General features: G+C 37.7%; 1 protein-coding gene across 6 annotated transcripts in view; it reads left to right on the top strand.

Moving 5' to 3' along the window:
- The window catches only part of KLHL24 (kelch like family member 24), a 52,115-nt gene extending 26,749 nt beyond the window's left edge, over positions 1-25,366 (top strand). For 3 of the 6 annotated variants that reach the window (XM_021934615.2, XM_021934617.2, XM_021934616.2), the window contains 5 exons: positions 3,484-3,668; positions 4,938-5,056; positions 11,396-11,584; positions 12,672-12,860; positions 19,927-25,324. In XM_021934615.2, coding sequence (XP_021790307.1) covers positions 3,484-3,668; positions 4,938-5,056; positions 11,396-11,584; positions 12,672-12,860; positions 19,927-20,127 — 883 coding nt within the window. In that variant the 3' untranslated portion in view covers positions 20,128-25,324. Of the gene's footprint in view, positions 1-3,483; positions 3,669-4,937; positions 5,057-11,395; positions 11,585-12,671; positions 12,861-12,959; positions 13,010-19,926 lie in introns of those variants that run through there. The other 3 variants (XM_021934620.2, XM_021934618.2, XM_021934619.2) reach the window with 3 other exon arrangements.
- The last annotated feature ends 1,870 nt before the right edge of the window (positions 25,367-27,236 follow it).

Below are 27,236 nucleotides of genomic sequence, written 5' to 3'. Positions count from 1 at the left end.
TTTTTTGGCACTCCTCATGTCTAGCATATTTGGCATTAATTATAAGTAGGTCAGTTATTTCAGCCAGCAATTCCTCTATTTTACCTTTCAAGATATTTAAATTGAATCCAATAATTACTACATTTTTAAATGTGGTTTAGAATATCCTGTGGAATTTTTTTTTTTTTGAGATGGAGTCTTACTCTGTCACCCAGGCTGGAGTGCAGTGGCACAACCTCGGCTCACTACAACTTCCGCCTCCTGGGTTCAAGGACTTCTGCCTTAGCCTCCCGAGTAGCTGGGATAACAGGTGCCTGCCACCACACCCAGATAATTTTTGTATTCTTAGTAGAGGTGGGAGTTTCACCATGTTGGCCAGGCTGGTCTTGAACTCTTGACCTCGTGATCTGCCCGCCTAGGCCTTCTAAAGTGCTGGGATTACAGGCATGAGCCACCACGCCCAGCCCTATCCTATGGATTTATGATTGTTTTATCTTTCACGTAAATCAAAGAACATGAACTTTTAATTTGATATTTTCTCAAATTAATGATAAAAGAAGATTTTTTAAAGATGTATTACCATTGTAAAAAGGATAATTTGGTCATCACACTTTCCTAGAAGCAAATGGAGAGAATTAATACTAAAGTAACAAATATTTGTTATTGCATCATAGCAGAAAATCAGATTTTTTTTTTTTTTTTTTTTTTGAGACAGAGTCTCTGTTGCCAGGCTGGAGTGCAGTGGCGCAATCTCGACTCACTGCAACCTCCACCTCCTAGGTTCAAGAAATTCTCCTGCCTCAGCCTCCCGAGTAGCTGAGACTACAGGCACACGCCACCATGCTCAGCTAATTTTTGTAATTTTAGCAGAAACGGAGTTTCACCAGGTTGGCCAGGATGGTCTCGATCTCTTGACCTCATGATTCGCCCACCTCAGCCTCCCAAAGTGCTGGGATTACAGGTATGAGCCACCGTACCCGGCCTGGATTTTTTACTTTAAAGAATTAATGAAGCTGGGCATGGCGACTCATGCTGTAATCTTCGTGCTTTGGGAGTCCAAGGCAGGAGAATGACTTGAGCGCATGAGTTTGAGACCAACCTGGGCAACATTGTGAGACCTCGTCTCTACAAAAAAAAAAAATTTAAATTCACTAGATGTGGTGACATGTGCCTGTAGTCCCAACTACCTGGGAGGCTGAGGCAAGAGGCTCACTTCAGCCAGGAGTTGGAGTGGCAGTGAGCCACGATCTCGCCACTGTACTCTAGCCTTGGCAATAGAGTAAGACCTTGTCTCTATTAAAAAAAAAAAAAAAGAATTAATGAAATACAGTGACATGACATTCACTCTAGAAACAGATTACATGGGTATCCAAAATTTTATTTATGCTATACTATCATCTTGCCTGCCATTTTGTTTTACTTGCCATTATCAGCTGGAGTAACCTATTTCCTTTAAGGCCGTTAGCTCTCTGCCTGAGATAAGTATTTCTCCAAGCTCAAGAAATAATGCTTTTATTGGGTTAACAGTCTCTGATGAGAATATCAGATATAGCTAAAAGCCATTTGGTTGCAAATAGGATATTTAATACAAGTAAAACTACTAGCTTGCTAATCCTTTCAGATAGACACACGTTCTAGCAGACATTGAAGTTACCCTTTATTTATTGGTACTAAATATTTCAGCAATTAGCTTTTCATGCTGTTTTCTCTTTCTGCTCCAAAGTACAAAAACAGATAACATATGTTTATCGGGCTAAGAAGTCTTGAAAAAGGCAAGCAAGTTAAAAAAAGGGAAAGTATAAACCAAGTAATGTGCAATAAGGAAAGGATAAAACAATATCCTATGATATATAATCATTACTCTGGATTTTATATTAAGACAGTTAGAAGTGATTTAACTTCAGTGACTAACAGTGTTTGTTTTGATTAACCAATAAATAAGACTTTGAGGAATATCACCTTTTTTTGATGATTTGTCTTAGATTTTAAGTGTGTTTTAGGAAATGATACTTAATGGAAAGAATGATAAATCAGTAGTTATACTACTAAAGTATCTGGTGCTGTGCTCTCTTTATTTTTAATATTTTTATTTTGGAATTACTTGGAAAATAGTAAATATTACTGATAATATTTGGGTCCTTCTGTTAATGTTTTACTGAATACTAGGTAAAGGTTATATAATTTCCTGGATTCCTAAAAGTACTTTTGGTTGCATGTATGGAGAGAATTCTTTTCTCCCATATGTATTTCTGATTTTATAATGGAAAAAGTATGCCTGGCATAGAATAGGTAAGTGATTTGGTTAGTTGACATAGCTCTGAGTAAATATAGCTAGAATAGCTCTGTTAAAAGAGACGCGCCAGTATTACTTGTTTTTTTCCTACTGTAATTGTGTAACAGCACACTGACTAAAATTACAAATCAGTGTTCTGATGTAGGTTTTTTTTCCCCCTCTATATTTAAGTAAGAGAAGAAGGATTGTTGGCATTTTTCTTGTGAGACTTAACTTGTAGCACCTATAAAATGTAAATATGAAACATTTTCATTTAGATTATATTTGTGAAAAATATAAAAGCTAAATAATTTTAAAATTCCTAAACTATCAATTGAACCTTAAGAACAAAAAAATTGTGGATAAGCTTTTGGTTATTCCTGTCTCTATTTTAAATTTTTAAAATGACAGAAGCTAGTGATTAACATAAACATTAGAATTCTTTTAGTGGTGTTAAAAGCTGTTTTTTGCATTCTAAAAATAGCTCAGGCTCATTATTGGTTTGGAAATTTGTAATGAGAGAAATGGGGGGAGCCACACAATTCAGAGACAACTATCTTTAGCATTTTGGTATATTCTTTCCAGATACACTTTTTAGATAGTATTGAACATGCCTAATGTACAATTTTTCATCTTGCTTTTCTCCTTTAACATTCTTTGTTATAAACTCTGTTAGCCTTTTTAGTGATTACCCAATATTTTGAGTTGGATTACCTTAATTTACTTGACTTTGTATTTTAAATATTAATTTCTAAACAAGTACATATACATATTCCTTTAAAGGGTGCTTGAATTATACTATGAATTAATTTTTTAGAACTAGCAAGCTGATGAAAAAGCACCATTTTCCTACAGTTAGAAAAAAATGCATTATCTTCCCTTGCGTGGTTATGCATATCTGAATCACTGCAAAACTGCATTTGAAAGTCATCCTTAATATTCCCAGGGTTCTGATTGGGTTAGATAGGATTTTTGGACTGCTTCACAATTTTCAGGTCAAAACCAATAGTAAAAAATACCAACAGAAATTTTCTGTGGAATAATGATGTCACTAGCTCCCCTGTAAAGGTTCTCAAAGTAAGTAATTTCCAGCCTGTACTGTTTGGCACATGCACAGAGAAGAAACTTAACTGTTTATAATAGTGTGTGGTTTGTTTTTAGAGTTTTAAGAAAAAATCTTGAGAATATTTTAATGTAATATTATTTATGTACACTAATTATTATTATTTTAGGTCCACTGGCTATTCTGAGGTGATAGTTGTCGTTGGAGGATGTGAGCGAGTTGGAGGATTTAATCTTCCATACACTGAGTGCTATGATCCTGTAACAGGAGAATGGAAGTCTTTGGCTAAGCTTCCAGAATTTACCAAATCAGAGTATGCAGTCTGTGCTCTAAGGAATGACATTCTTGTTTCAGGTAAATATAGAATTATTACAGTAGCTACTTTTAATTTGGACACAGCTTCATTATTTTAAACATCCACAGTGTCTTAAAATGTGAATACTCCCACTTTAGGAAGATCAGTTTACAACAAATAAAACCAAGCATGACTTTTTGCTCTTAAAAGCAGGTACAAGGCCAGGCACGGTGGCTCACATCTGTAATCCCAGCATTTTGGGAGGCCGAGGCGGGCAGATCACCAGGTCAGAAGATCGAGACCATCCTGGCCAACATGGTGAAACCCCATCTCTGCTAAAAAAATACAAAAATTAGCCGTGTGTGGTGGTGGGCAACTGTAGTCCCAGCTACTCGGGAGGCTGAGTCAGGAGAATCGCTTGAACTCGGGGTGGAGATTGCAGTGAGCCGAGATTGCACCACTGCACTCCAGCCTGGTGACAAAGTGAGACTCAGTCTCAAAAACAAAAAACAAACAAACAAAAACAACAAAAAAAACACAAACAGGTACAAGATGACGTGGAATGATTTACAAAAGATCCACCAGAAAATGCCTTTAATCATGTCATATTTTAAATGCTCTCAAATGCATGTAGAATATGCTATAATTTTTTAAACTTTACCTCTTTGCATGTCAGAAGTACTCGTAGAATTAAGCATCTCTAATTCACCCATGTTTTTGAAATTCTCCCCAAAGTTTATGAAATAAGATTTGCTTTAAAATTCTTAACTTGAACTTCTTTATGATATGTGATATGTTACCTTTAAAATTAGAAAATAAAATGACAGACTTATACAAAGTATAACTATAGTGTCTATCATGGGAAGTCTGTTAATTGGTAAAATAATTTCACCAGCTTTGTAGATTATTGTATATATTATCCACACTGAGAAATATAACAATACATACTTTATTTTTTACAATAGTATGCTTTTTGAAAAATGGGTGATTTAAAGAACAAACCTTTAGAATAATACCATTATTTGGGTGCTTCCGATGTCTTACTCTTAAATTAATAATGTTTTATGTTTGTAAAATTCACATCCTGTATTTTATTATTTTGGATCTATAATTATCACGTATCAAGATAACAATTGGTAAAGTTTAAATTTGCTCTGTAGAACTATTTCCATTAAACTTCAAGAGGTCTTTATTGAGCTGAATTCTCAAATTCTTGAATTAGATGAATGAATTCCATGTTTTCTTTACCTATGCCTTGGTGGCACAGATCTCTTGGTGACAGCTATATTGTGATAAATTATTGTGTGTACATTGTTTTGCATTTAAAGGTGGAAGAATCAACAGCCGTGATGTCTGGATTTATAACTCACAGTTAAATATTTGGATCAGAGTTGCCTCTCTCAATAAAGGCAGATGGCGTCACAAAATGGCTGTCCTCCTTGGTAAAGTAAGAGAAACCACTTTTTATTACTATTGCTGGTACATTTCCAAAGTAAATACCACAGCTGAATCTTTCATTTTACTCACCCTCTGGGTATTTTGGATTCAAATTGTATTTCCTTCCATTTCTAACCTCAATAGATAAACCAAAGATATAAACAATATGACACTGTACTTTTGAATGGATATTTTGTTCTCCTAATTTGGAATTCATGGCAGTGCAGCACATTTCTCTTCTCATGCATCACTGGAGTCCAAATGCCTAAGAAGCATTGGAAAATAAAGGAGTTACATCAGATACAGACAGGCCAATGTCTAACCCATGCAGTTTGTTTTCTTTTTACTAACTTTGCCAGTCAGGCAGAGATATATTTATCCAAAGTCATGTATTTTATCTTTTTTATTTTAAATAAATATTAAGATAAACTCACTAACAGGCCGGGCACGGTGGCTCACGCCTGTAATCCCAGCACTTTGGGAGGCCGAGGCGGGCGAATCATGAGGTCAGGAGATCGAGACCATCCTGGCCAATGTAGTGAAACCCCATCTCTCCTAAAAATACAAAAAATAAGCTGGGTGTGGTGGCGTGCGCCTGTAGTCCCAGCTACTCAGGAGGCTGAGGCAGGAGAATTGCTTGAACCCGGGAGGCAGAGGTTGCAGTGAGCCGAGATCGCACCACTGCACTCCAGCCTGGCAACAGAGCAAGACTCCATCTCAAAAAAAAATTTAAATTTAAATTTAAAAACTCACATTTTTAAAGAAAACCTATTCTTGACTGCAGCTAATGATTATTATAAACAATACGTTACTTGGGTTCTGAACCATCTACTGTCTGTAGGAACCTGAGAATCAAACTTTCTTTTTGTTTTTTGAGACACGGTTGCTCACTCTGTTGCCCAAGCTGGAGTACAGTGGCATTATTTAGCTTGCTGCAACTTCTGCCTTCCCGGTGCAAGTGATTCTCCTGCCTCAGACACCTGAGTAGCTGGGATTACAGGTGTTCGCCACCACACCTGGTTAATTTTTGTAGTTTTAGAGACAGGGTTTCGCCATGTTGGCCAGGCTGATCTCCAACTCCTGAGCTCAAGTGATCCTCCCACCTCGGCCTCCCAGAAGGCTGGGATTATAGTCATGAGCCACCGCACCTAGCCAGTTTGCAAACTTTTTAAAAACAACTACAGGTGGAGTTTCCAAAATGCTTGGGACCAGAAGTGTTTCTGATTTGGGATTTTTTTTTTCTTTTCTTTTTAGACAGGTTCTCACTCTGTTGCCCAGGCTGGAGTATAGTGGTGCCATCACTGCTCACTACAGCCTTGACTTCCTGGACCCAAACTATCCCTTCTACGTCAGCCTCCCAAGTAGCCAAGGCCACAGGTGCACACCACCACGCCTGGCTAATTTTGTATTTTTTGTAGAGATGGGGTTTCTCCATATTGCCCAGGCTGGTGTCGAACTCCTGGGCTCAAGTGATCTGCCTGCCTCAACCTCCCAAAATGCTGGGATTACAGGCATGAGCCACTGCACCAGGCCAAATATTTTGGATTTTTTTCATATTGTGGAATATTTTCATTGTATTTGTTGAGCATCCCAAACCAAAAAATCCAAGATCTGAAATGTTCCAATGAGCATTTCCTTTGAGCATTAATGTCATCACTCATAAAGTTTCAGATTTGGAACATTTTGGATTTCAGATTTTTTAGGATTTGGGACGTTCAACCTGTATACTCTCTTTTAAAAAGTCATATCTAATACAAAAATGTATTACATAACAGATGAAAATACAGCAGTTGTACCAAGGATTACCTTAGAGTCTTTAGCTTCTCTCTGCCCCCATCTCCATATGCTCGTCCAAAACCACCTCAAATTAATGAACAACTAAAAGCAGCATACTTGCTTTTGCATATGTCTTCGACTGATCTCCTAGCACCCCCTTCTAAAAAGATTGCTGTCTCATAGGCCTTCCTATGGAGACAGTTAAGTACCACCACTGAAAAAACAAAGCTCTAGTTGAAACAGAAATGGTGATCAGGAACCTTTCTTGGTCAGCCTCTTATTAGTCCTCCTTCCTCTCTTTCCTCACACGGGTTTCTTAAAACCTCTATACTAGGCTGAGCGCGGTGGCTCACACCTGTAATCCCAGCACTTTGGGAGGCTAAGGTGGGCGGATCATGACGTCAAGAGATCTAGACCATCCTGGCCAACATGGTGAAACCCTGTCTCTACTAAAAATACAAAAATTAGCCAGGTGTGGTGGCCGGCACCTGTAGTCCCAGCTTCTCGGGAGGCTGAGGGAGGAGAATCGCTTGAACCCAGGAGGCGGAGTTTGTAGTAAGCCAAGATTGTGCCACTGCAGGCAGCGTTCTGTTGGGAACCTAATTTCACAGCAGTAGGTGAGCAGCCACTGAGCGAGCTCTACTGCCTCAACTCCACCTCCTGTCAGATCAGCACACATTGGATTCTCATAGGAGCATGAACATCACATATGAGGGAAATCTAGGTTGTAGCTGCTTATGAGAAGAAGCTAATGCCTGATGATCTGAGGTGGAACAGTTACATCCCCAAACCATCCCACCACCACCAGTCCCCCACCCAGACCTGTGGAAAAATTGTCTTCCATGAAACTGCTCCCTGGTGCCAAAAAGGTTGGGGACCACTGTGTAGAATACTAGAGCTTCTCAAAACAGAGTTTATGTTTTTATTTTTTGAGATAGGGTCTTGCTGTGTTGCTGAGGCTGTAGTGCAGCAGCACAATCATGGCTCACTGCAGCCTCGACATCCTGGTCTCAAGTGATCCTTCCACCTCAGCCTCCCTAGTAGCTAAGACTGCAGGCACACACCATCATACCCAGCTAATTTTTGCATATTTTGTGGAGATGATGTTTCATCCTGTTGCCTGGGCTGGTTTCAAACTCCTGGGTTCAAGTGATCCTCCTGCCTCAGCCTCCCAAAGTGCTGGGATTACAGGCATGAGCCACCATGCCCAGCTCAAAACACAGTTTAAAAGCTGTTAATTCCTAACGACCTGGATCTAGTGTGCTGCTGTTGTCTACATGGCCAATGAAATAATGAGGACCTTGAGACAGATTTACTGGAAATAACATGTTAATGGAATCTTTTCTAAAACCATTTGGTTTGTCAGTACCTACTATATTATATATAGTGTTTGAGACTGTGCCTCAAGAAGGATAAAATATTACTGGAAAAGAGGGGCTAAAATAATCCAGGGTTGGAAGGAGATGCTATCTGACTTAAAAATTTATAATTATTTAGTTTGGACATACAAAGGCAAATGAAAAGTATTAATGTCTCAAAAACCATGTATATATTGGTAAACTCAAATTTATTTGACAAAATAGTATACTTGAGTTGAAGATACCCAAAGCTTAGAAGCACTAAATCAGTAAAGTAAAGGAATCATTCCTATCCTACATAGCAAGTGCTCAATTCATGGAAGCCATTTTGCTAAAATTACAATATAGATTTAATTCAAGCTTATAAAACATACTTAAATTTATAAATACTCAGTTTAAGGAAACCTGGGATGGTTTAGAATGTAGAATCTTAGGGGAGCACTCCCCAAGGTAACTTAGAAGTGTGTCTTAGGCTGCAATCCTCAAGAAAGAATAAAAAATTACTGGGTGTGGTGGCTCACACCAGTAATCCCAGCACTTTGGGAGGCCAAGGCAGGTGAATCACAAGGTCAGGAGTTCAAGACCAGCCTGGCCAACATGGTGAAACCCTGTCCCTACAAAAATACAAAAAATTAGCTGAGCAAAGTGATGGGCACCTGTAATCCCAGCTATTCAGGAAGCTGAGGCAGAATCACTTAAACCTGGGAGTCAGAGGTTGCAGTGAGCCACACCGCTGCACTCCAGCCCTGTGACAGAGTGAGACTCTGTCAAAAAAAAAAGAAAAAAAATCTTAGAGTAGGAAGGGATGATGGAATAATGGAGAGTATTTCATGTAACTTGGTCATCTTATAAATAACCCCAAAGAGATTAAGTCACTTCCCAAGATTACACAAAAAATGAGAAAGCAGAGGCAAAAACTCAGACTTTTCTTAATCTAGAGGCATTTTATCTTGATGCTCATGGCATGTATTATATTTTAATTTACACATTTAGGAGTATGTATTAAAGTTTAATCCTCAAAATTATGCCATGTGATAGATACTATTATTGTCTGCATTTTAAAATTGAGGAAATATAGCCGAGCATGGTGGCAGGTACCTGTAATCCCAGCTACTCAGGAGGCCGAGACAGGAGAATCACTTGAAGCCAGGAGGTGGACGTTGCAGTGAGCCGAGATCACGCCATTGCACTCAAGCCTGGGCAACAAGAGCGAAACTCTGTCTCAAAAAAAAAATTATAAAATTGAGGAAATAAATTTGAGTCTCCAAAAGGGTAGATAAATTGCCCTTACATTAGATGGCAGAGCTGGTGACCAAAGCCTGTGCCCTTAATTGCTACATCGTGCCACAAGTTCCATACTCCATATAGCTGTGTATATACTCCATATAGCTTTTGTAAGTTACTTAACCTGTCGAGCTGAGTGGTGCTGGGGACCCAAACTCACCAACAGATTATTTTAACATAAAGTGAGAAATGCATGATATAAGTGGCATTGAGTACTGTGGAAATTTGGGGGCACACAGAAAGATAAATTGTGGACAAATTTGAATGACAAGGTATGAAGTTTGGCCTTGACCCTTAGACATTCATTGTTGAAATATTAAGAGGAATTGATAAAGTGTTTTTTTTAGGAAGAATAATCTGTGGTTTAGAGAGAACAAGCATGGAGGCCAGGAGGTTATTTGAGAGGTATGAAGTGTTGTGGACCCTCAAGTGGGTGATGGCAGCGGGAAACGTAAAGGAAGGGGTAGATGTGAAAGATGCTGCGGAAGAAGACTTAGCAGTTAATTAGCTATGGAGGGAAGAGTTAATGAGGACAGTCCATTAAGAGAGATGTGAGCTGGGCATGATGGCTCACTCCTGTAATCCCAACACTTTGCTTGAGGCCAAGAGTTAGAGACCAGCCTGGGCAACAGAGGGAGACCCTGTCTCTATGAAAAATAAAAATAAATCAGTAGGGTGTGGTGATACACACCTGTGGTTTCAGCTACTTGGGAAGCTGAGGTGAAAGGATTACTTAAACCTGGGAGGTTGAGGCAGTAGTGAGCTGTGATCATACCACTGCACTCCAGCCTGAGCAACAGAATGAAACCCATTTCCAAAAAGAGAAAAAGAGAGAGAGAGAAATGTGGATGTTAAGCTGCTGGAGAGCTTTGTTAGGTTGAAAGTTCCCTAAACCATGATGCTTAATGGATATTTTGCATATAAACCATTTAATAAATATCTTACTGATTGGTTCACTTGTCATATAAAGATATTAATTTGCCCTACCCTTCTTGTATTTGTGAAAAGAAAATGTACATAAAAGCTCTGTGAACTTTAGAGTTCATTATGTGTCAAGTACTTTTCTAGATATTGTAGGGGCTAAAAGATAGGCCTGCCTTCAGCACTGTCATAGTCTAGTAATTTTTTCCTAATATTTTAGTTTCAGAGCTTTAATACTTTATAATAATCAAATATTTCATTACCCATAAGTGTGAATATTTAAGCTAAATTGTACAATTCTCGGCCGGGCGCGGTGGCTCAAGCCTGTAATCCCAGCACTTTGGGAGGCCGAGACGGGTGGATCACGAGGTCGGGAGATCGAGACCATCCTGGCTAACACGGTGAAACCCCGTCTCTACTAAAAAAATACAAAAAACTAGCCGGGCGACGTGGCGGGCGCCTGTAGTCCCAGCTACTCGGGAGGCTGAGGCAGGAGAATGGCGTAAACCCGGGAGGCGGAGCTTGCAGTGAGCTGAGATCCGGCCACTGCACTCCAGCCTGGGCAGTAGAGCGAGACTCCGTCTCAAAAAAAACAAAACAAAACAAAACAAAACAAAAAAAAAAAAATTGTACAATTCTCAGTGTGACCAATATTACCCCCAAGGGGGCAAAGATTGGTTCTTAGAAGGTGAAAAAAAAACATGTACTCTTTCATGTATAAAGCACAGCTATACATACATTAAGGTAAATAGATACACAATTTATTTGTGGCATTAAAATTTTATGGAGGGAAGACTATTAGGAATAAAATACCTAAGAAGGCTCCCTGGATTGTGATGGTGGTAGGGGGATGATGATTTTTAAAAAAGCTCAGAAACTCTGAGCTAAATATATTACAATTATATTTATTTAGCATTTTAAAGAGAAGAGATCCCTTAATTCTTTAACCACCTACTTCAAAATTCAGACTTTTGATAATTAAGATTTTTCCATGTGTATTTTACATATAGGTATATGTTGTTGGAGGCTATGATGGGCAAAACAGACTTAGCAGCGTAGAATGTTATGATTCCTTTTCAAATCGATGGACTGAAGTTGCTCCCCTTAAGGAAGCAGTGAGCTCTCCTGCAGTGACTAGCTGTGTAGGCAAACTGTTTGTGATTGGTGGAGGACCTGATGATAATACTTGTTCTGATAAGGTAAGCCATGCACTTTTAAAGAAATTACCAATGATAAGTACAAGAAGGAAAATACAGAAGGCTTATCAAGTAGGTAGCCAGGTCACTTAGTGTGAGGGTTCTTTTTAAAAATTTCTGGTACTATATACTTTTGGAGAAAAACATTGAATTCTGGGTTGCTTAAGTGACACTCTAGTATATCTAACAATTTGCTCTAACAAATGTGATCCAATCTTTTTGAAATGAGACGGTCTGTGTGGAGATTTTGTACTGAATAAATTGTTCTGAACCTTTGCTATCATCTACAGAATCTAAAAACTATTTACACAAAACACAGTTGGGAAGTGAATTAGCAAATGGTAAGACACGGTAAATACACTGCTTCCAACTGGGTCATTTTCTACATTCTTTCGAAGTATTTTTCAGAAAAAAGGAAAGGAAAGGAAACCTCCATAGTGTAAATAGAGGATGGCTCAAAGTTGCTCCGATTCAGTAAACTCCTGGGACAAAAGAATACGTGCTATCCTGACATCTCAGGAAATGTTTATTCTGGAAAAAAGTGTCTAATGCCTAGCTGGTTTAGCAATGTTAACTGAATGTCGTCAATCTATTCATTCTTTTTCTAAATTCAGTTTAAAATAATGTGATCAAATGTTGCTTATTTAGAATGTATTAATTCAGAATTTGTGATAGTTCAGAGCATACTGAGCATACTGACTGAATTGAGGTTTACTTGTTTTCTTTTGAAGAAAGGACTCCCTAAAACCATTAAGAAGTTATATTCAGGTATGAGGCATAGTTATCCATTTTATCCGATTGTAAAAAAATTTATACTGTTAATTTAATTGACAAACCTGGTGGCCATTCATTCTAGAAACAATCTCTGTGTGTTTGGTACTCTATTCTGCTTGATAGTCATAAATTTTCATTTTATTTGAGAATGTTCATAATTCAGACATTTCACTATCAGGCTAACCTCTCTTAATTCTCTGAATTAATAGGATTTTATTTATTTTAAATAATGTTTGTAGGTATTGGTAGACTCTTTATTAAGTACATTTCCATTTTTGTTTAGAAATTTTAATTATATATTTTTATATGTCATTAGGTTCAATCTTATGATCCAGAAACCAATTCTTGGCTACTTCGTGCAGCTATCCCAATTGCCAAGAGGTGTATAACAGCTGTATCCCTAAACAACCTGATCTATGTTGCCGGTGGACTGACCAAGGCAATATACTGTTATGATCCAGTTGAAGATTACTGGATGCACGTACAGAATACATTCAGCCGTCAGGTAATAACATAAAGCAGTACAAAAGAAAAATAAATCTAAGAGGGACCAAGTACATAATCATTATTAATACACTGGAATTTAAATTTTAAAATGTTTCAGGCCGGGCATGGTGGCTCACACCTGTAATCCCAGCATTTTGGGAGGCCGAGGCGGATGGATCACTTGAGGTCAGGAGCAAGACCAGCCTGGCTAACATGGTGAAACCCCATCTCTACTGAAAAATAAAAAATTATGGCCGGGCACTGTGGCTCATGCCTGTAATCCCAGCACTTTGGGAGGCCGAGGCGGGCAGATCACCTGAGGTCAGGAGTTCGAGACCAGCCTGACCAACATGGAGAAACCCTGTCTCTTCTAAAAATACAAAATTAGCTGGGCGTGGTGGCACATACCTGTAATCCTAGCTACTCGGGAGGCTGAGGCAGGAGAATTGCTTGAACCTGGGAGGCGGAGGTTGCAGTGAGCCGAGATTGCGCCATTGCACCCCAGCCTGGGCAACAAGAGTGAAACTCGGTCTCAAAAAAAATAAAATAAAATAAATTAAAAATTAGCTGGGCGTGGTGGCACACGCCTGTAATCCCAGCTGCTCAGGAGGCTGAGGAGGGAGAATCACTTGAACCTGGGAGGCAGAGGTTGCACTGAGCCGAGATCATGCCACTGCACTCCAGCCTAGGCAACAGAGCGAGACTCCGTCTCAAAAAAGTAAATAAATAAGTGAAATAAAATATTTCATGTTTGCTTGAATTATTTTATATGTTTTTTAAAACTCCACATAAAGCATATGGTAACCTGTTTTGAACTCCTTCCAAGGAATTGTTTTATTGAAATAACTTCCTTTTTACCATCCCATGGAGAAGTATCTGTTGCACTTGGGCTGTTCTTTTTTTTTTTTTTTTTTTTTTTCACACTCCTACTCCAGTATTTATCCCTTCTCTTTCATATTTCAGAAGAGAAGAAATGTTCCCAAACTGGTTGCTTCTTTGGTTAGAGGCTGGGAAATCTGTTATTTCTGTTATAAAGGAAATGGCTGTGCTCAGCTTTCTTTCATCCATATATTCTACCCGGAGCCCTACTCCTTACCCACACCGCCACCTCCCAAAAGGCCTTTTCCCTGCCTTTTGATTCATGGCTCTTTTTCCTTCCACCCCCAAAATGCTTGATGGTTCTGATGCTGAAAATCTGGCTCTACACATACCACTCTAGAGATGTACTCTTAAAGGTCACTGCTAATAATCTCCTCACTCTCGTTCATACTCTCTTGTTTTTCTACCCAGTCCTTAAATATGGGTGTTCCTTGAGCCTGTCCTCTGTCCTATTCCCAGTTTATACTCTTTCCTGAATTACCTCATTTACTACTCAGCACTGATGACTTCCAAGTCTTTATCACCATCAAAGCCTCTCTCCTGTGTTCCAAACTCAAATTTCTAACTGCCTATTTGATATTTTACATGGGTATTTCAAGACTTTAAATTTCAAATAAAACTTACCCTCTTCCCCAAACCTACTTTTTCTATATTTCCAAATAACCTAGAAACATAATTTATTAAATTATCTTTTTCTTCTCTTAAATTGAATTAATCTAGCCTATCAGTTCTCCTATTTTTTTCCATTCCTGTTGTTTCTACTTTTGTTCAAGTTCTTACCAATTTTTACCTAAACAAACAAAAATACTCTAATTAGTCCTCCGTTCTCTAGTATCTTGTCTCTCTAGCTCATTTTGCCATCAATTATTTTTCTTCCTTTCTTTCTTTCTTTCTCTTTTTTTTTTTTTTTTTAGACGGAGTTTCACTCTTGTCGCCCCGGCTGGTGTGCAACGGCGCAATCTCCGCTCACTGCAACCTCTACCTCCCGGGTTCAAGTGATCCTCTTGCCTCAGCCTCCCGAGTACCTGGAATTACAGGTACCCACCACCAAGCCCAGCTAATTTTTTGTACTTTTAGTAGAAACGGGGTTTCACTATGTTGACCAGGCTGGTCTCAAACTCCTGACCTTGTGATCCACCTGCCTCGGCCTCCCAAAGTGCTGGGATTACAGGCATGAGCCACCGTGGCCAGCCTATTATTTTTCAATAAATCTACTTATTGTCTCTTCTTTGATTGGAAGCCTATTAAATAAAATCCAAAACTTTTACCACTTCATTCTAGACCTTCTGCTGCCTGACCTTCATTTGACCTTTCAGCTTCACATTCTATAACTTTACCTCAGGTACCTTAAGTATCTGTCATTTGTAGTCTCTAAACAGATCATAAATGTTCTTGCCTTGGTTCATGCTGTCATCTTAGCCTGTAATGCCTTTTTTACCTTCTCTACTTGTAATTCTACTCATCTTTCAAGGACCACTTCAGTACAACAGAGTTTAACTTGGGCAGAATGGATCTTTTTTGCTTTCTGATCTGTTAAAGCACTCACACCTCTTATGGCAATTGTATATTCCCTTATGGGTATAAATGTTTATTTCCTATACTGGAATTTGGTCTTCTTGAGGACACTATTCTAACTCATCTTGTATGTATCTTGCATTTATTTGTGCATAGTAAATATATATATATCGAATAAGTAAACAAATGAGGAAGTACCAGAGAGACTTAATTTTAAGATAATATTATTTGCAAGATACATTAGAGGTACAGCATAGATTATAAGGATAGTGAATAGGGTTTGAATATAAAACCATTTTTCTAAAGTTGTTGACATTGAGGTATAGTCTCCAATTAGTAATATATATGGAGTAACATTGCCCCAGTTAATGAAAGGGACAAATAGGCACTTCAGCTTCATGGTACAGAATGAGTATTACCTTTTCTCCCTCTCATATCACATCTAAGTAAAAATAAATCACATTTCTTCAGCTCAGGGACCTCCCTTGGAAAACCATTCTCCAGCCCTGTAGAGGCGACAGTGTTCCCTACTTGCATGAGAATCCTCATGTGGTCAAGTATTGAGACTTATTTCTAATTTTTAAAAAATCTAAGCTGCTTTTTATTGGTTTATTTCAGTGAAGATTGTAAAGAATAATGCATTTTTATTACGAATTACTGCTCTGCCGGGTGCAGTGGCTCACGCCTGTAATCCCAGCACTTTGGGAGGCCAAGGCAGGCGGATCACGAGGTCAGGAGATCGAAACCATCCTGGCGAACATGGTGAAACCCCGTCTCTACTAAAAATACAAAAAAATTAGCCAGGCGTGGTGGCGGGCGCCTATAGTCCCAGCTTCTTGGGAGGCTGAGGCAGGAGAATGGTGTGAACCCGGGAGGCGACGGAGCTTGCAGTGAGTGGAGATCGCGCCACTGCACTCCGGCCTGGGAGACAGAGCGAGACTCCGTCTCAAAAAAAAAAAAAAAAAAAAATTACTGCTCAAGCTGGGTGCAGTGGCTCATGCATATAATCCCAGCACCCCGGGAAGCTGAGGCAGGAGGATCACCTGAGGCCAAGAGTTAGGGACCAGCCTGGGTGATAGAGTGAGACCCTGTCTCAAAAACAATTTTTTTAAAAAGAAAGAAAAAAGAAAAAGAATTACCATTTATTCAGAACTTTGTTATATTGTATAAAACAGTAACAGTTTAGGAAGATAATTGCCAGTATGTAGCATATTGCATGAATGTTTTTTAACTAGGTTATTGAGATAAAACTGAGAAAAAAATAATAATAGGACACACATGGCACATTTTCTCTAATTAAACAACATTCATTGACTTTAGAAATTTAAAGAAAATAAACATTTGGATCAGAAGTATATTAAGTCTAATGAAGACAAATCATTGAAGTTCAAATCTAGTACTGGGATTTAGGGGATTATTTTCTCTCCTCTGTTTATTCTTACCACCAATGCTACTAAATACATCTATGCACACTGATGTGATCTCGGCTTACTGCAACCTCCGCCTCCCGGGTTCAAGCGATTCTCCTGTCTCAGTCTCCCAAGCAGCTGGGATTACAGGCGCATGCCACCACACCCGGCTAATTTTTGCATTTTTAGTGGAGACAGGGTTTTGTCATATTGGTCAGGCAGGTCTTGAACTCTTGACTTCAGGTGATCTGCCTGCCTCGGCCTCCCAAAGTGCTGGGATTACAGGCGACAGCCACCGTGCCCGGCCTTATGCACACGTTATTGATAGGTAATTTTTGAGCCATGTGTAAGTGATTGTTTACCTTTTTAATGCTAACTAATGAAAAAGGATAAATGAAACTAATTTAATTGTATACAGTTAAATGAACCCAATACTGTTGCTTTTAACAATGCTTAGAATTTTTTTTTTTTTTTTAAGCGGAATCTCGCTCTGTCTCCCAGGCTGGAGTGCAGTGGCGCGATCTCGGCTCACTGCAAGTTCCACCTCCTGGGTTCACGCCATTCTCCTGCCTCAGCCTCTTGAGTGGCTGGGACTACAGGCACCCGCCACCACGCCTGGCTAATTTTTTGTATTTTTAGTAGAGATGGGGTTTCACCATGTTAGCCAGGATGGTCTTGATTTCCTGACCTTGTGATCCGCCCACCTCGGCCTCCCAAAGCGAAAAGTGCTTAGAATATTAAATGCAAAAAAGAGCTGAAAAAAATGAGGTCTTTATGTTTTACAGTCCTAATGGACCCAGCCTATTTATTTGTTTGTCCTTCACCGTTTCCATGCCTCTTTTGACTTTGCGTAATTCCTAAAAACACAATTTATTATTCGAAACATATTTTGCTTTCCTGTCAGGAACATCCTTTAAAAAAAACTGTGGGATTTTTTTTTTTAAAAAGTCAGTGATGAAGACTTTTTTTCTCTCTCTTCAGGAGACCAGGTATTTAAAATGTCATTAAAGATTAGAATAATTAAATGAAAAGAAATCTGATTCTTTTTGTCTATTGTTGACATTTTAACATTTAAGCATACAAAAATGACAAGGAGAGGGGTTTTTTTGGGTTTTTTTGTTTGTTTTGCAATGTTAGGATCATGTTTCATTTCAGTCTTTAAAAAAATTAAAGCTTTATGTATTGATAAATTATTTTTCCTATGAGCTGCCCTTACTCCTGAGTGAAGACTAAGTTTTTCCTATGTATAAACAAACACATAGAGTAAATGGTATTTTACTAGCATGAAATACACTATTACATCAGATAGATGTAATTTCCTGATATGAATACTTGGTTTCAAGGTTGTTTGCTTTTCTGAGCATTATTATCTGAAATGATACTAATTACCAAACCATGTAATTATATATTATTTTAGAATCATCATCAAAATAACTATAAGGTTCAATAGTGGGAACTACCTTGTACCTGAAAACTAAGGTTTTTGTTTGTTTTTATTATATTCAGAACTTTAAGAACTTATAGAAAGAGCTCATTATGCTTTAAATGAAAAATACTAGAGTTTGTTCCATAATTGGTGCAATTCATAGGGGGTAGTGGTATTCTCAACAAAAGTGTCTTTCACTATGTGATAATGGGCTAAGTCGTTCTGGGTGTCTGTAAATTCTAATATAGGCATTTTTAAGTACTCACAAATTCTTTCAGACCTAAAGATAGTATCCTATTATATAAAGCCACGAAGATTTAATTTCTTCTATAAGAGCAAAATTTATATACAGCAAATTTGGCCAAGTAAAAATGCTTATCGAACTCATTGGTAGAACCTATTTCATTGTTGGTTATGTGGAACCAGGATAATAAGATGCAGTAACTTTCTGAATTAAAGGGAAACTTTAATTGGAAATGGAAGAATATCTGGCCTGCAGTATAATTAGATCCATGTAATAGTGAGTCCGTTGTTAATGTAGGGTTGTTTGTTTGTTTGTTTATATTTTTTTTGAGATGAAGTTTCGCTCTTGACACCCAGACTGGAGTGCAGTGGTGCAACCTTGGCTCACTGCATCCTCCACCTCCCAGGTTCAAGCAATTCTCCTGCCTCAGCCTCCCGAGTAGCAGGGATTACAGGTACCCCCCACCACGTCCAGCTAATTTTTTGTATTTTTAGTAGAGATGATGTTTCACTGTGTTGACCATACTGGTCTCGAACTCTTGACCTCAAGTGATCCACCTGCCTCTGCCTCCCAAAGTGCTGGGATTACAGGCATGAGCCACCATGCCCAGCCAGGTTTTGTTTTTGAAGAATCACTCTCATCCTTGCAAGAATATTTGTTTCGTATAGTAACTGTATTATTGACAGAGAATAATAAAATTTAGCTTAGAATCCCATTGTGTGGGAAGTTAACTGTAAGATGTTATTTGAAACATTTATATGGCCCAGTCAGGGCTCCTAATAACAGTGTTTCATTAACTTAGTTATAAATTTTTTCCTCATTCATTCATTCAATTTGTGGGTAATCCCATATAATGAATATTGTTCCTACTCCTTGGTCATGTAACTGCCACTTTCTATAATAACCTTCCTGTAATAGGAGAAGCAAGCCAGGCTCTTTAAAGATGCTTTTGCTTAACTACCATTAAGTTAAAACCCTTTTATCAGTCCACAACCTACCTCCCACATCTTGGCCCCAATTACATAAAACATAAAATCCTTTTTTTTTTTTTAACTTTTATTTTAAGTTCAGGGGCACAAGTGCAGGTTTGTTACATAGATACACTGTGTCATGGGGGTTTGTTGTACAGATTGTTTCATCACCCAGTTATTAAGCCCTGGTACACATTAGTTATTTTCCTGATCCTCTTCCTCCCTCAACCCTCCACCCTCCACCCTCCGAAAGGCCCTAGTGTATTTTGTTCCCCTCCATGTGTCCCTGTATTGTCATCATTTGGCTCCCACTTATAAGTGAGAACATGCAGTATTTGGTTTTCTGTTCCTGTGTTAGTTTGCTAAGGATGATGGCCTCCAGCTCCATCCACATCCCTACAAAGGACATGGTCTCATTATTTATTATGGCTACAACTGACATATCATCTATCTTGACATTCATTTCATTCATGCAAACTTATCCAGCACTCACACACAGAACAGAGTTGGGCCAAAGGACCTTAGCTTATATCATGTCTCCCTTTTTTTGACTGTGTTAAAGCATTATTTTGCTTTTCTGTTTGTTACCAAATCCTTTATCTTCAATGGTTAATGTTTTGTTTATGTATTTGGTTAAACAGGAAAACTGTGGTATGTCTGTGTGTAATGGTAAAATATATATCCTGGGTGGAAGACGGGAAAATGGAGAAGCCACAGACACTATTCTCTGTTATGATCCTGCAACAAGTATCATCACAGGGGTAGCTGCAATGCCCAGGCCAGTGTCCTATCATGGCTGTGTGACTATTCATAGATACAATGAGAAATGTTTTAAACTCTGAAGCCAGGATACCTCACCGAAGAAGCCACACCAATCCAAGATGGGAGGTTTTAAAAACTCTAGAGTGGGAACTTCACATATCTCCTTTGTGCCATATGCAAAAAGTAGTAAAAATAATAATTTGGTGCCTTTCTCCTCAAAATATCAATCTTTCAAACTGTAATAAAGCCTTTCCTATAACTGAAAAAAAACTTTTTTGTTAAAGGTAATGGTGGTTGTTACTTGGCCTTTGAGGAGTGTACCTTTGTAAGTATTTGTAAGAAGCCTATGTGAATTAGGAAATGTCTGTCTGCAGACCTTTTAGGAACGTGTGAATGGTGTCTTCACTTATTGTGTATGTTTATCTGTATGTATATTCCTTATTTTGTCATATATGTAGAGAAAATTGCATGACTTGAGGCATCATTTAGGTTGAAGAAGTTAATGCTTAGAATGCATTATAGGAGAAAAAATCAGTTTTAAAAACCTTTGTTGTTAACAAAGTATATCCAGATTGATTAATTTTATTGAAGAGTTTTTTTCTGTAATTGATAAAAATGTAATGACAATTCAGGTATCATAAAATACTGAACTATTGTGACTTTATTCTTAGAATTGCTGTCTTACATTAAACATGTTTTTAGGGGGAAATTAGGTAGGAGATAGAAAAATAAGTGCCCCTACAGAGGGGATTAAAATGACAAGTTAATTCCTAAGAGAAAAATGGAATGGCCATTGAAGGAAAAATGACCCACTATGGCTCTCAAAGTTTTTATGCATCATCTCTTCAATCTTCTAAGAAAGTTTCTTTTCTTAACTTGATAAAGCAGTTGAAACCCATTTTGCAATATTGTCTTGTGAAAACCAGAGACAGACAGCCAGGCACAGTGACTCACACCTGTACTCCCAGCTACTCAGGAGGCTGGGGCAGGAGGATTGCTTGAGCCCAGGAGTTTGAGGCTGCAGTGAGCTATGAACGCACACCACACTCTAGCCTGGGCAGCGGGGTGAGACTCTGTCTCAAGAGAAAAGAAAAAGAAAAATAGGGATAGGTTTTCTTCCCTAGCCCAGTAGGGTTTGACCTCATTAGTATGGTGCTTTGGGTGAGGACCTCTTCCTTGATTATCCTAACTTCTAGTGAACAGCTAAAATTCCTGAGAGGCTCTACTGTTACGGTACCTTTAATAGGATAAAGCAGGGACCACCTATCTCAGTGGGTCCATTTTTCTTTTAAAATTAGTTATCTGAAAAAACTTAGCAGTAGTTCCCATCTTTAAGATAAGTCTTTCATTTGGCCCCCATTGTGTAAAATACTAATCAGCATTTTCAAGCTTCAGTAGACAGACTGCTTTTGTCTAGATTTTTCAACTCCACTTTATAAAGCTTATCAGTTTTCAGAGAGGAATGTGAATTTTTTTTCTAATGCAAATAGATGGATATGGCAGGAACTACAGCATAAGTGATTATTGTGATTCCGCGTGGATGGATATAATTTACAACATTTAGGGATGTTCTAGGTAGCCTGCTGTAGGTTAACTTCCAGTCACTGTTGTCTTTCACATTATAATTTGTATATTTCTTGTGACAGAAGGGATGATGCAAATATGTAATTAGAGTGTCACCAGATTTCTGTTAAAACCAAGTTTGAAATAAAAAGCCTGACATTGGTAAGCTACATTGTTTTCTCATCTTAGAATGATACAGAGATTTCAAATAGACATTTTTTAAACTTTAATGCTTAGCTAGAATCTACATTCTGAGGAAAACTCTAAAACACTTAAAAATTGTTAGGGAATTTTTATTTTTCAAATCATAATTTTAAAATACCATTTTGTGATAACAGCAATTCAGAAAACAATTTTCTATCATCTTAGTTGAAAGAATGTAGGTACAGTTTGGATACTTGTACTTTAATTTTAGAGTAAACATCTGCATTATACTCTTATAGATAATAGAATTATTTAGATCAGAAATTCTTTACAGTAAATGAGATAATGTGTGAAAAAGTATTTTGTAAATGGGGATTCTACAAATGATAGTTGTTATTTTCATGTGTATTTGTAAGATCATGTCCATTTCATGAATACAGGACTTCACATAAAAAAAGACTTTCTCAAGATAACTTTGTATTCCAGTATTTTTGTCTATTGTAAAAAGTATTAACTATTTACTTTTATTTTGTTATACATTTATTTTAATATCCATGTGTTTATTATAGTAAATTTGAAATGAAATCCTGAAAAACAGATTTTTTTAAGCACAGACCTCATACCAATATTAATTTTTTCTCTACATAATTTAAAACTACATAAATTAAGTAGTTAAAATTTATATTGAAGGCCACCAAGAACTTACGTTGAATCTTAGAAAATTTAAATAACTATTTTAAAGTTATCCAACTTATATTTTCATTTTTTAATATTTATCTTCCTTTACTAATTCTTGATAAATAATAGCATTAGACTTGATAAAATAAACAAGAATTTTAGAGTAGAATTACTATACCAAAAGGGATATATCAGCCAAATTGGTGTCAGATTGTATTCATTCTCTCATCACATAAAGATTTTTCCTTTGATAGGTGATGCTCATATAAACCTTTGGTTTAGAATCTATATATGTACATGTGTATGTATGTAGATAGTATGGTTGTATACACACATATATACCAAACACCACAGATTTTAGCAGTGTGCGATGATCAGAAAAAAAGCATATAAAGTAAAAATTAGTTGACCATGCTAAATTCGATTCTGGAAGATTTTTTTATTTGGGCATTTCTACAACTTTTTACATTTGAAAGTACATGATGAGTATTAGTAATGATGACTTGTGAATAATCAGAATCTTTATGACAATTTAGTTTTACAAGGTCAGAAGAGATGAGTTTGCTAAACCCAGCTGTGATACCTCAGTTGGAAAGGGAATTCAAAGGTATGCTTTGTAGAACAGAAAAGTACAGGTTTGTTTGTTTTTAATGAACTTTAATCCTTTTCTGTTTTTCCTCTATGTGAGTCAGCTACAAAAGTGGTCTAATTTTTACAACAGTAGAACCTCCTCCTTTTCTACTGTAATCTTCCCACTGACTTTACTGCACAGGTATGAAATACTAGCGTATTGGATCTTCAGTAACCTTTTTATCTCCTAGATGATTGAAATATAGGTATTTACTCCATTTAAACCAGGTGATAAGATGATGTAAATACTCAGGGAGGGTATTAACTTGTTACTTTTGCTTGTTTGGGGTGTAAAGTGCCATAACTGAATAATCTTCAATTCATGATTCTAGAGTAAGTTTAATTTGGAAAAAGGGGCTTCACACATGGTGGTGGTTGAACATTGATTCTTTTATATTTAAAAAGATGAAAATGTTTTGTGGACTGATACATTTTATCTTAGTGAATATGAATTGTTTATGTATCTCTACTGTCAAATAGCCTTTTTGAAACTCAGGAAAGACAAAGGTTCAATTACACCACTTTTGTCAATAAGCAATCCAGGTATGTTTTGTTTTTGTTTTTGTTTTTGTTTTTTCCTGTTGTCTGGATATGGCAATAGATTTTTTAAATTGCTGTGAGAACCCATATATGAAAAGAGAGGAGTTGAATTGTGTGTGCCTTTTATGTCTTGAGATTTATATGTGGAAAAGACATCTACTTCAAACTGTATTTTCTTTTTTGGGGGGCAGGGGGACGGAGTCTTGCTCTGTCACCCAGGCTGGAGTGCAGTGGTGCGATCTCAGCTGACTGCAACCTCCACCTCCCGGGTTCAAGGGATTCTGCCTCAGCCTCTCGAGTAGCTGAGACTACAGATGCATGCCACCACATCCGGCTAATTTTTTTGTATTTTTAGTAGAGAGGGGGTTTAGTAGAGATGGATCACTCCTGACCACGTGATCCGCCCACCTCGGCCTCCCAAAGTGCTGAGATTACAGGCTTGAGCCACCACGCCCGGCCTGTATTTTCAGAGAGAAGGGCTTGGTGTTTAGGTGGTGCCAAGTGGTAAGATAATGGCTCTTCAAGGCTTCCTATGGACTGCCTTTATTTTAGTAAACTCAAGACACCAGTTAACCTCAACAGAGTTTTGGCCTTATTAGAATTTGTTGTGCATCTTATTGAAAACCAGGTTTACATCACCTCACCCCATTATTCTTTTTAGTTAAATAAATTCACCATGCCAAGTAACCAGAATGGAGCGAATTGGTTGATCTTTAAGGCAGTAGGTTTGACTAGCTAGCTATCATTATTGTCACATCTAATGCTAGGCACCAGAAACCATTTGAGCCAGGAGTGTGAATGAATAATTCCAGAGACACTTTAGACATTTTTTAATGTTTTATATGAACGTTTTACATTTGTGTGATTGCCTTAGATATTAAATTTTCCTAGTGCTGAAGGTTATCATCATAAATTTTTTAAAAACAGCAACATTCATAACTTATTTTATATATTGTTCCAAAGAAAAGAATTTGTTTTAATGGTTTCAAAATAACTGCACCTGAATTTGTTTATGTGCCTTAAGTTCTCTAGTGCTATTTCAACTTTTTTTTCAATCTAAATGAAGCTTACCTTAGATAAGGTTCATATTTGTTTCCTATAGAATAAATAAACTTCCCCTTCTTAAATTGTGTAATAAGCACCAACGTGTGGTTGCTTGGCAGAATGAGAATGTTAAGGGAGATTGTTGGATGTTTGGAGTTTCATTATATTTTTTGTTTTTATTTTTTGATACCTAGGTGCTTTTTAAAATATTCAGACAAATATCTATCTTACATTGATTAAACCCGTGTAAATTCATTTGCAGTATCTACATCGAATGTCAAAAAAGTATACTTATTTTTGTTCCATACTTATGTACAATTTTTTCCCTCTTCAGGCTTTTTCATTTAACTTTCTTGAAAAAGCACTTACTCTTCCCTCCCTATCACCCCTCCCCCATGGTTTCTTTATTTAAATTTTTATTAAGAGTTGTTGGAGCTCTAAGACAATACAATTTTAGAGTTGAACAAAAGTATAATCTGCTTTATAACTAGTATAGACCTAAGGTCATTTGCTTTCAATTAGAGGCTCCAGAGTCTTCATAGTGAAAAGAATGCTTTGTATTTCATTGTTCTTAGTTAAGTTGTAGCACGTGAATACTTACATGTGTTGTTTAAATATACTTCTTGCATAGTTTAGTTTTTTAAAAGTTGTATCTAATAAAATGTCTTTTAACCATTATTACTTGACTATATGGTTGTATTAAATTTTGTTTACCGAAAATTTGTTGTTCTGTTTTATTTTAAATATATTTAAAGGGTTGTGCAAAAAAGAGATGGAGAAAATACTGGATATATTAATAGATGTGTATATTTACTGGTATGTCCATAAAATAACTGGAAGGATAAATAAGAAACTGAAAACGTTAGTGTGTAAGAGGAAATGAAATGGTGACTGAAGGACAAGTAAAAATGAAACTTTACTGCATACGTGTGTGTATATATATATATAATTATAAATACGTATAAAATCAATTTCTTAGTCTGAAACACACGAAAGTATTCCCTGTTCAAAAAATAAATTTTTTTTTTTTTTTTTGAGACGGAGTCTCGCTCTGTCACCCAGGCTGGAGTGTAGTGGTGCAGTCGTGGGTCACTGCAACCTCCACCTACCAGGTTCCAGTGATTCTCATGCCTCAGCCTCCTGTAGCTGTAATAGCTGGGACTACAGGTGCGTGTCACCATGCCCGGCTAATTTTTGTATTTTTAGTAGAGACACGGTTTCGTCATGTTGGTCAGGCTGGTCTCAAACTCCTGACCTCGTGATCTGCCTGCCTTGGCCTCCCAAAGTGCTGGGATTACAGGCATGAGCCACTGTTCCTGGCCTAAAAATTTTAATTAACACAAGGTAACCCATAACATCTGCAACCAAATGTTCTTACGATTTGGTTCTCACATTGAGTCAAAGAAAATTTTTTTAAAAAGCATAGTTATCTTTTTTTTTTTTTTTTTTTTTTGAGGTAGGGTCTCACTGTGTCATCCACGGGCTGGAGTATGGTGGCACCATCATTGCTAACTGCAGCCTAAACTCTTGGGGTCCCAAGTAGCTGGAATTGCAGGTCTGTGCCACCACGCCTGGCTAAATGTTTTTTGTAGAGACAAGGTTATGTTGCCCAGGCTGGTCTCCAACTCCTGGCCTTAAGTGATGCTTCTGCCTCCCAAAGCACTAGGATTACAGACATGAGACACCACATCCACCCTAGGGTTATTATATACTGCAGAGGCAATGTCTGAATTTGCATTGGCAAAAGTATATTTTTGAAAATACACAAAAACACTATAGAAGCACATAATATGCTTAGATTTTATGCTTAGAGTTTTGCCGTCAAAGTAAAATGGCAATTAGGGTTTTCATCTTATTATTATTTTTGAGACAAGTTCTCACTCTGTCACCCAGGCTGGAGTGCCGTGGTGCGATCACGGCTCACTGCAGCCTCAACTTGCCAGGCGCAAGCAATCCTCCCACCTCAGCCACACAAGTACTTGGGACTACAGGTGAGCACCGCCATGCCTGGCCTTTACTTTTATTTTGTAGAGATGGGGTCTCGCCATGTTTTCTGAAGCAGACAGATCACCTGGACTCTGGTGATCTGTCTGCTTCAGCCTCCCAAAGTGGTGGGATTGCAAGTGTGAGCCACTGTGCCCAGCCCCTAGAGTGGTTTTTAATGTTAAAGGTGTTTTCATTTGACTTAATGCCTCTATAGTTATATCTGTAAAATGCACGGGCTTCATCAGACCTGATTCCAACCAGTTCTTTGCTGTAGAGTCATTTACCTCTCTCAGTCTCACTCTTTTGGTTCTAGGAAATGTAGCCATAATACTTATCTTACAGGCTTCTTGTAAGGAGATGAGATTATGTAGTATATACTGAAGGGTGAACATAGTTATCACACACAAGAGCAGCACATAACTTCATGCAGCTGGCTCAGGGCAAAAATGCAATGTGCAAAGGCAGGGAAGGAATTGAAAGAACTAAAAGTATTCATTAGCTCATATTTGAAAAACCTGGGACAATGGATGAATAGGAGCCTCTTGTATTATACTTTAAATTTTCCCTTTTAAAAAAAAATAACCTTGCTGGGTGTGGTGGCTCA

The sequence above is a fragment of the Papio anubis genome, chromosome 2, assembly GCF_008728515.1.
Source record: "Papio anubis isolate 15944 chromosome 2, Panubis1.0, whole genome shotgun sequence".
NCBI lineage: Eukaryota > Metazoa > Chordata > Mammalia > Primates > Cercopithecidae > Papio > Papio anubis.
This window is presented reverse-complemented; position numbering and strand designations above follow the sequence as displayed.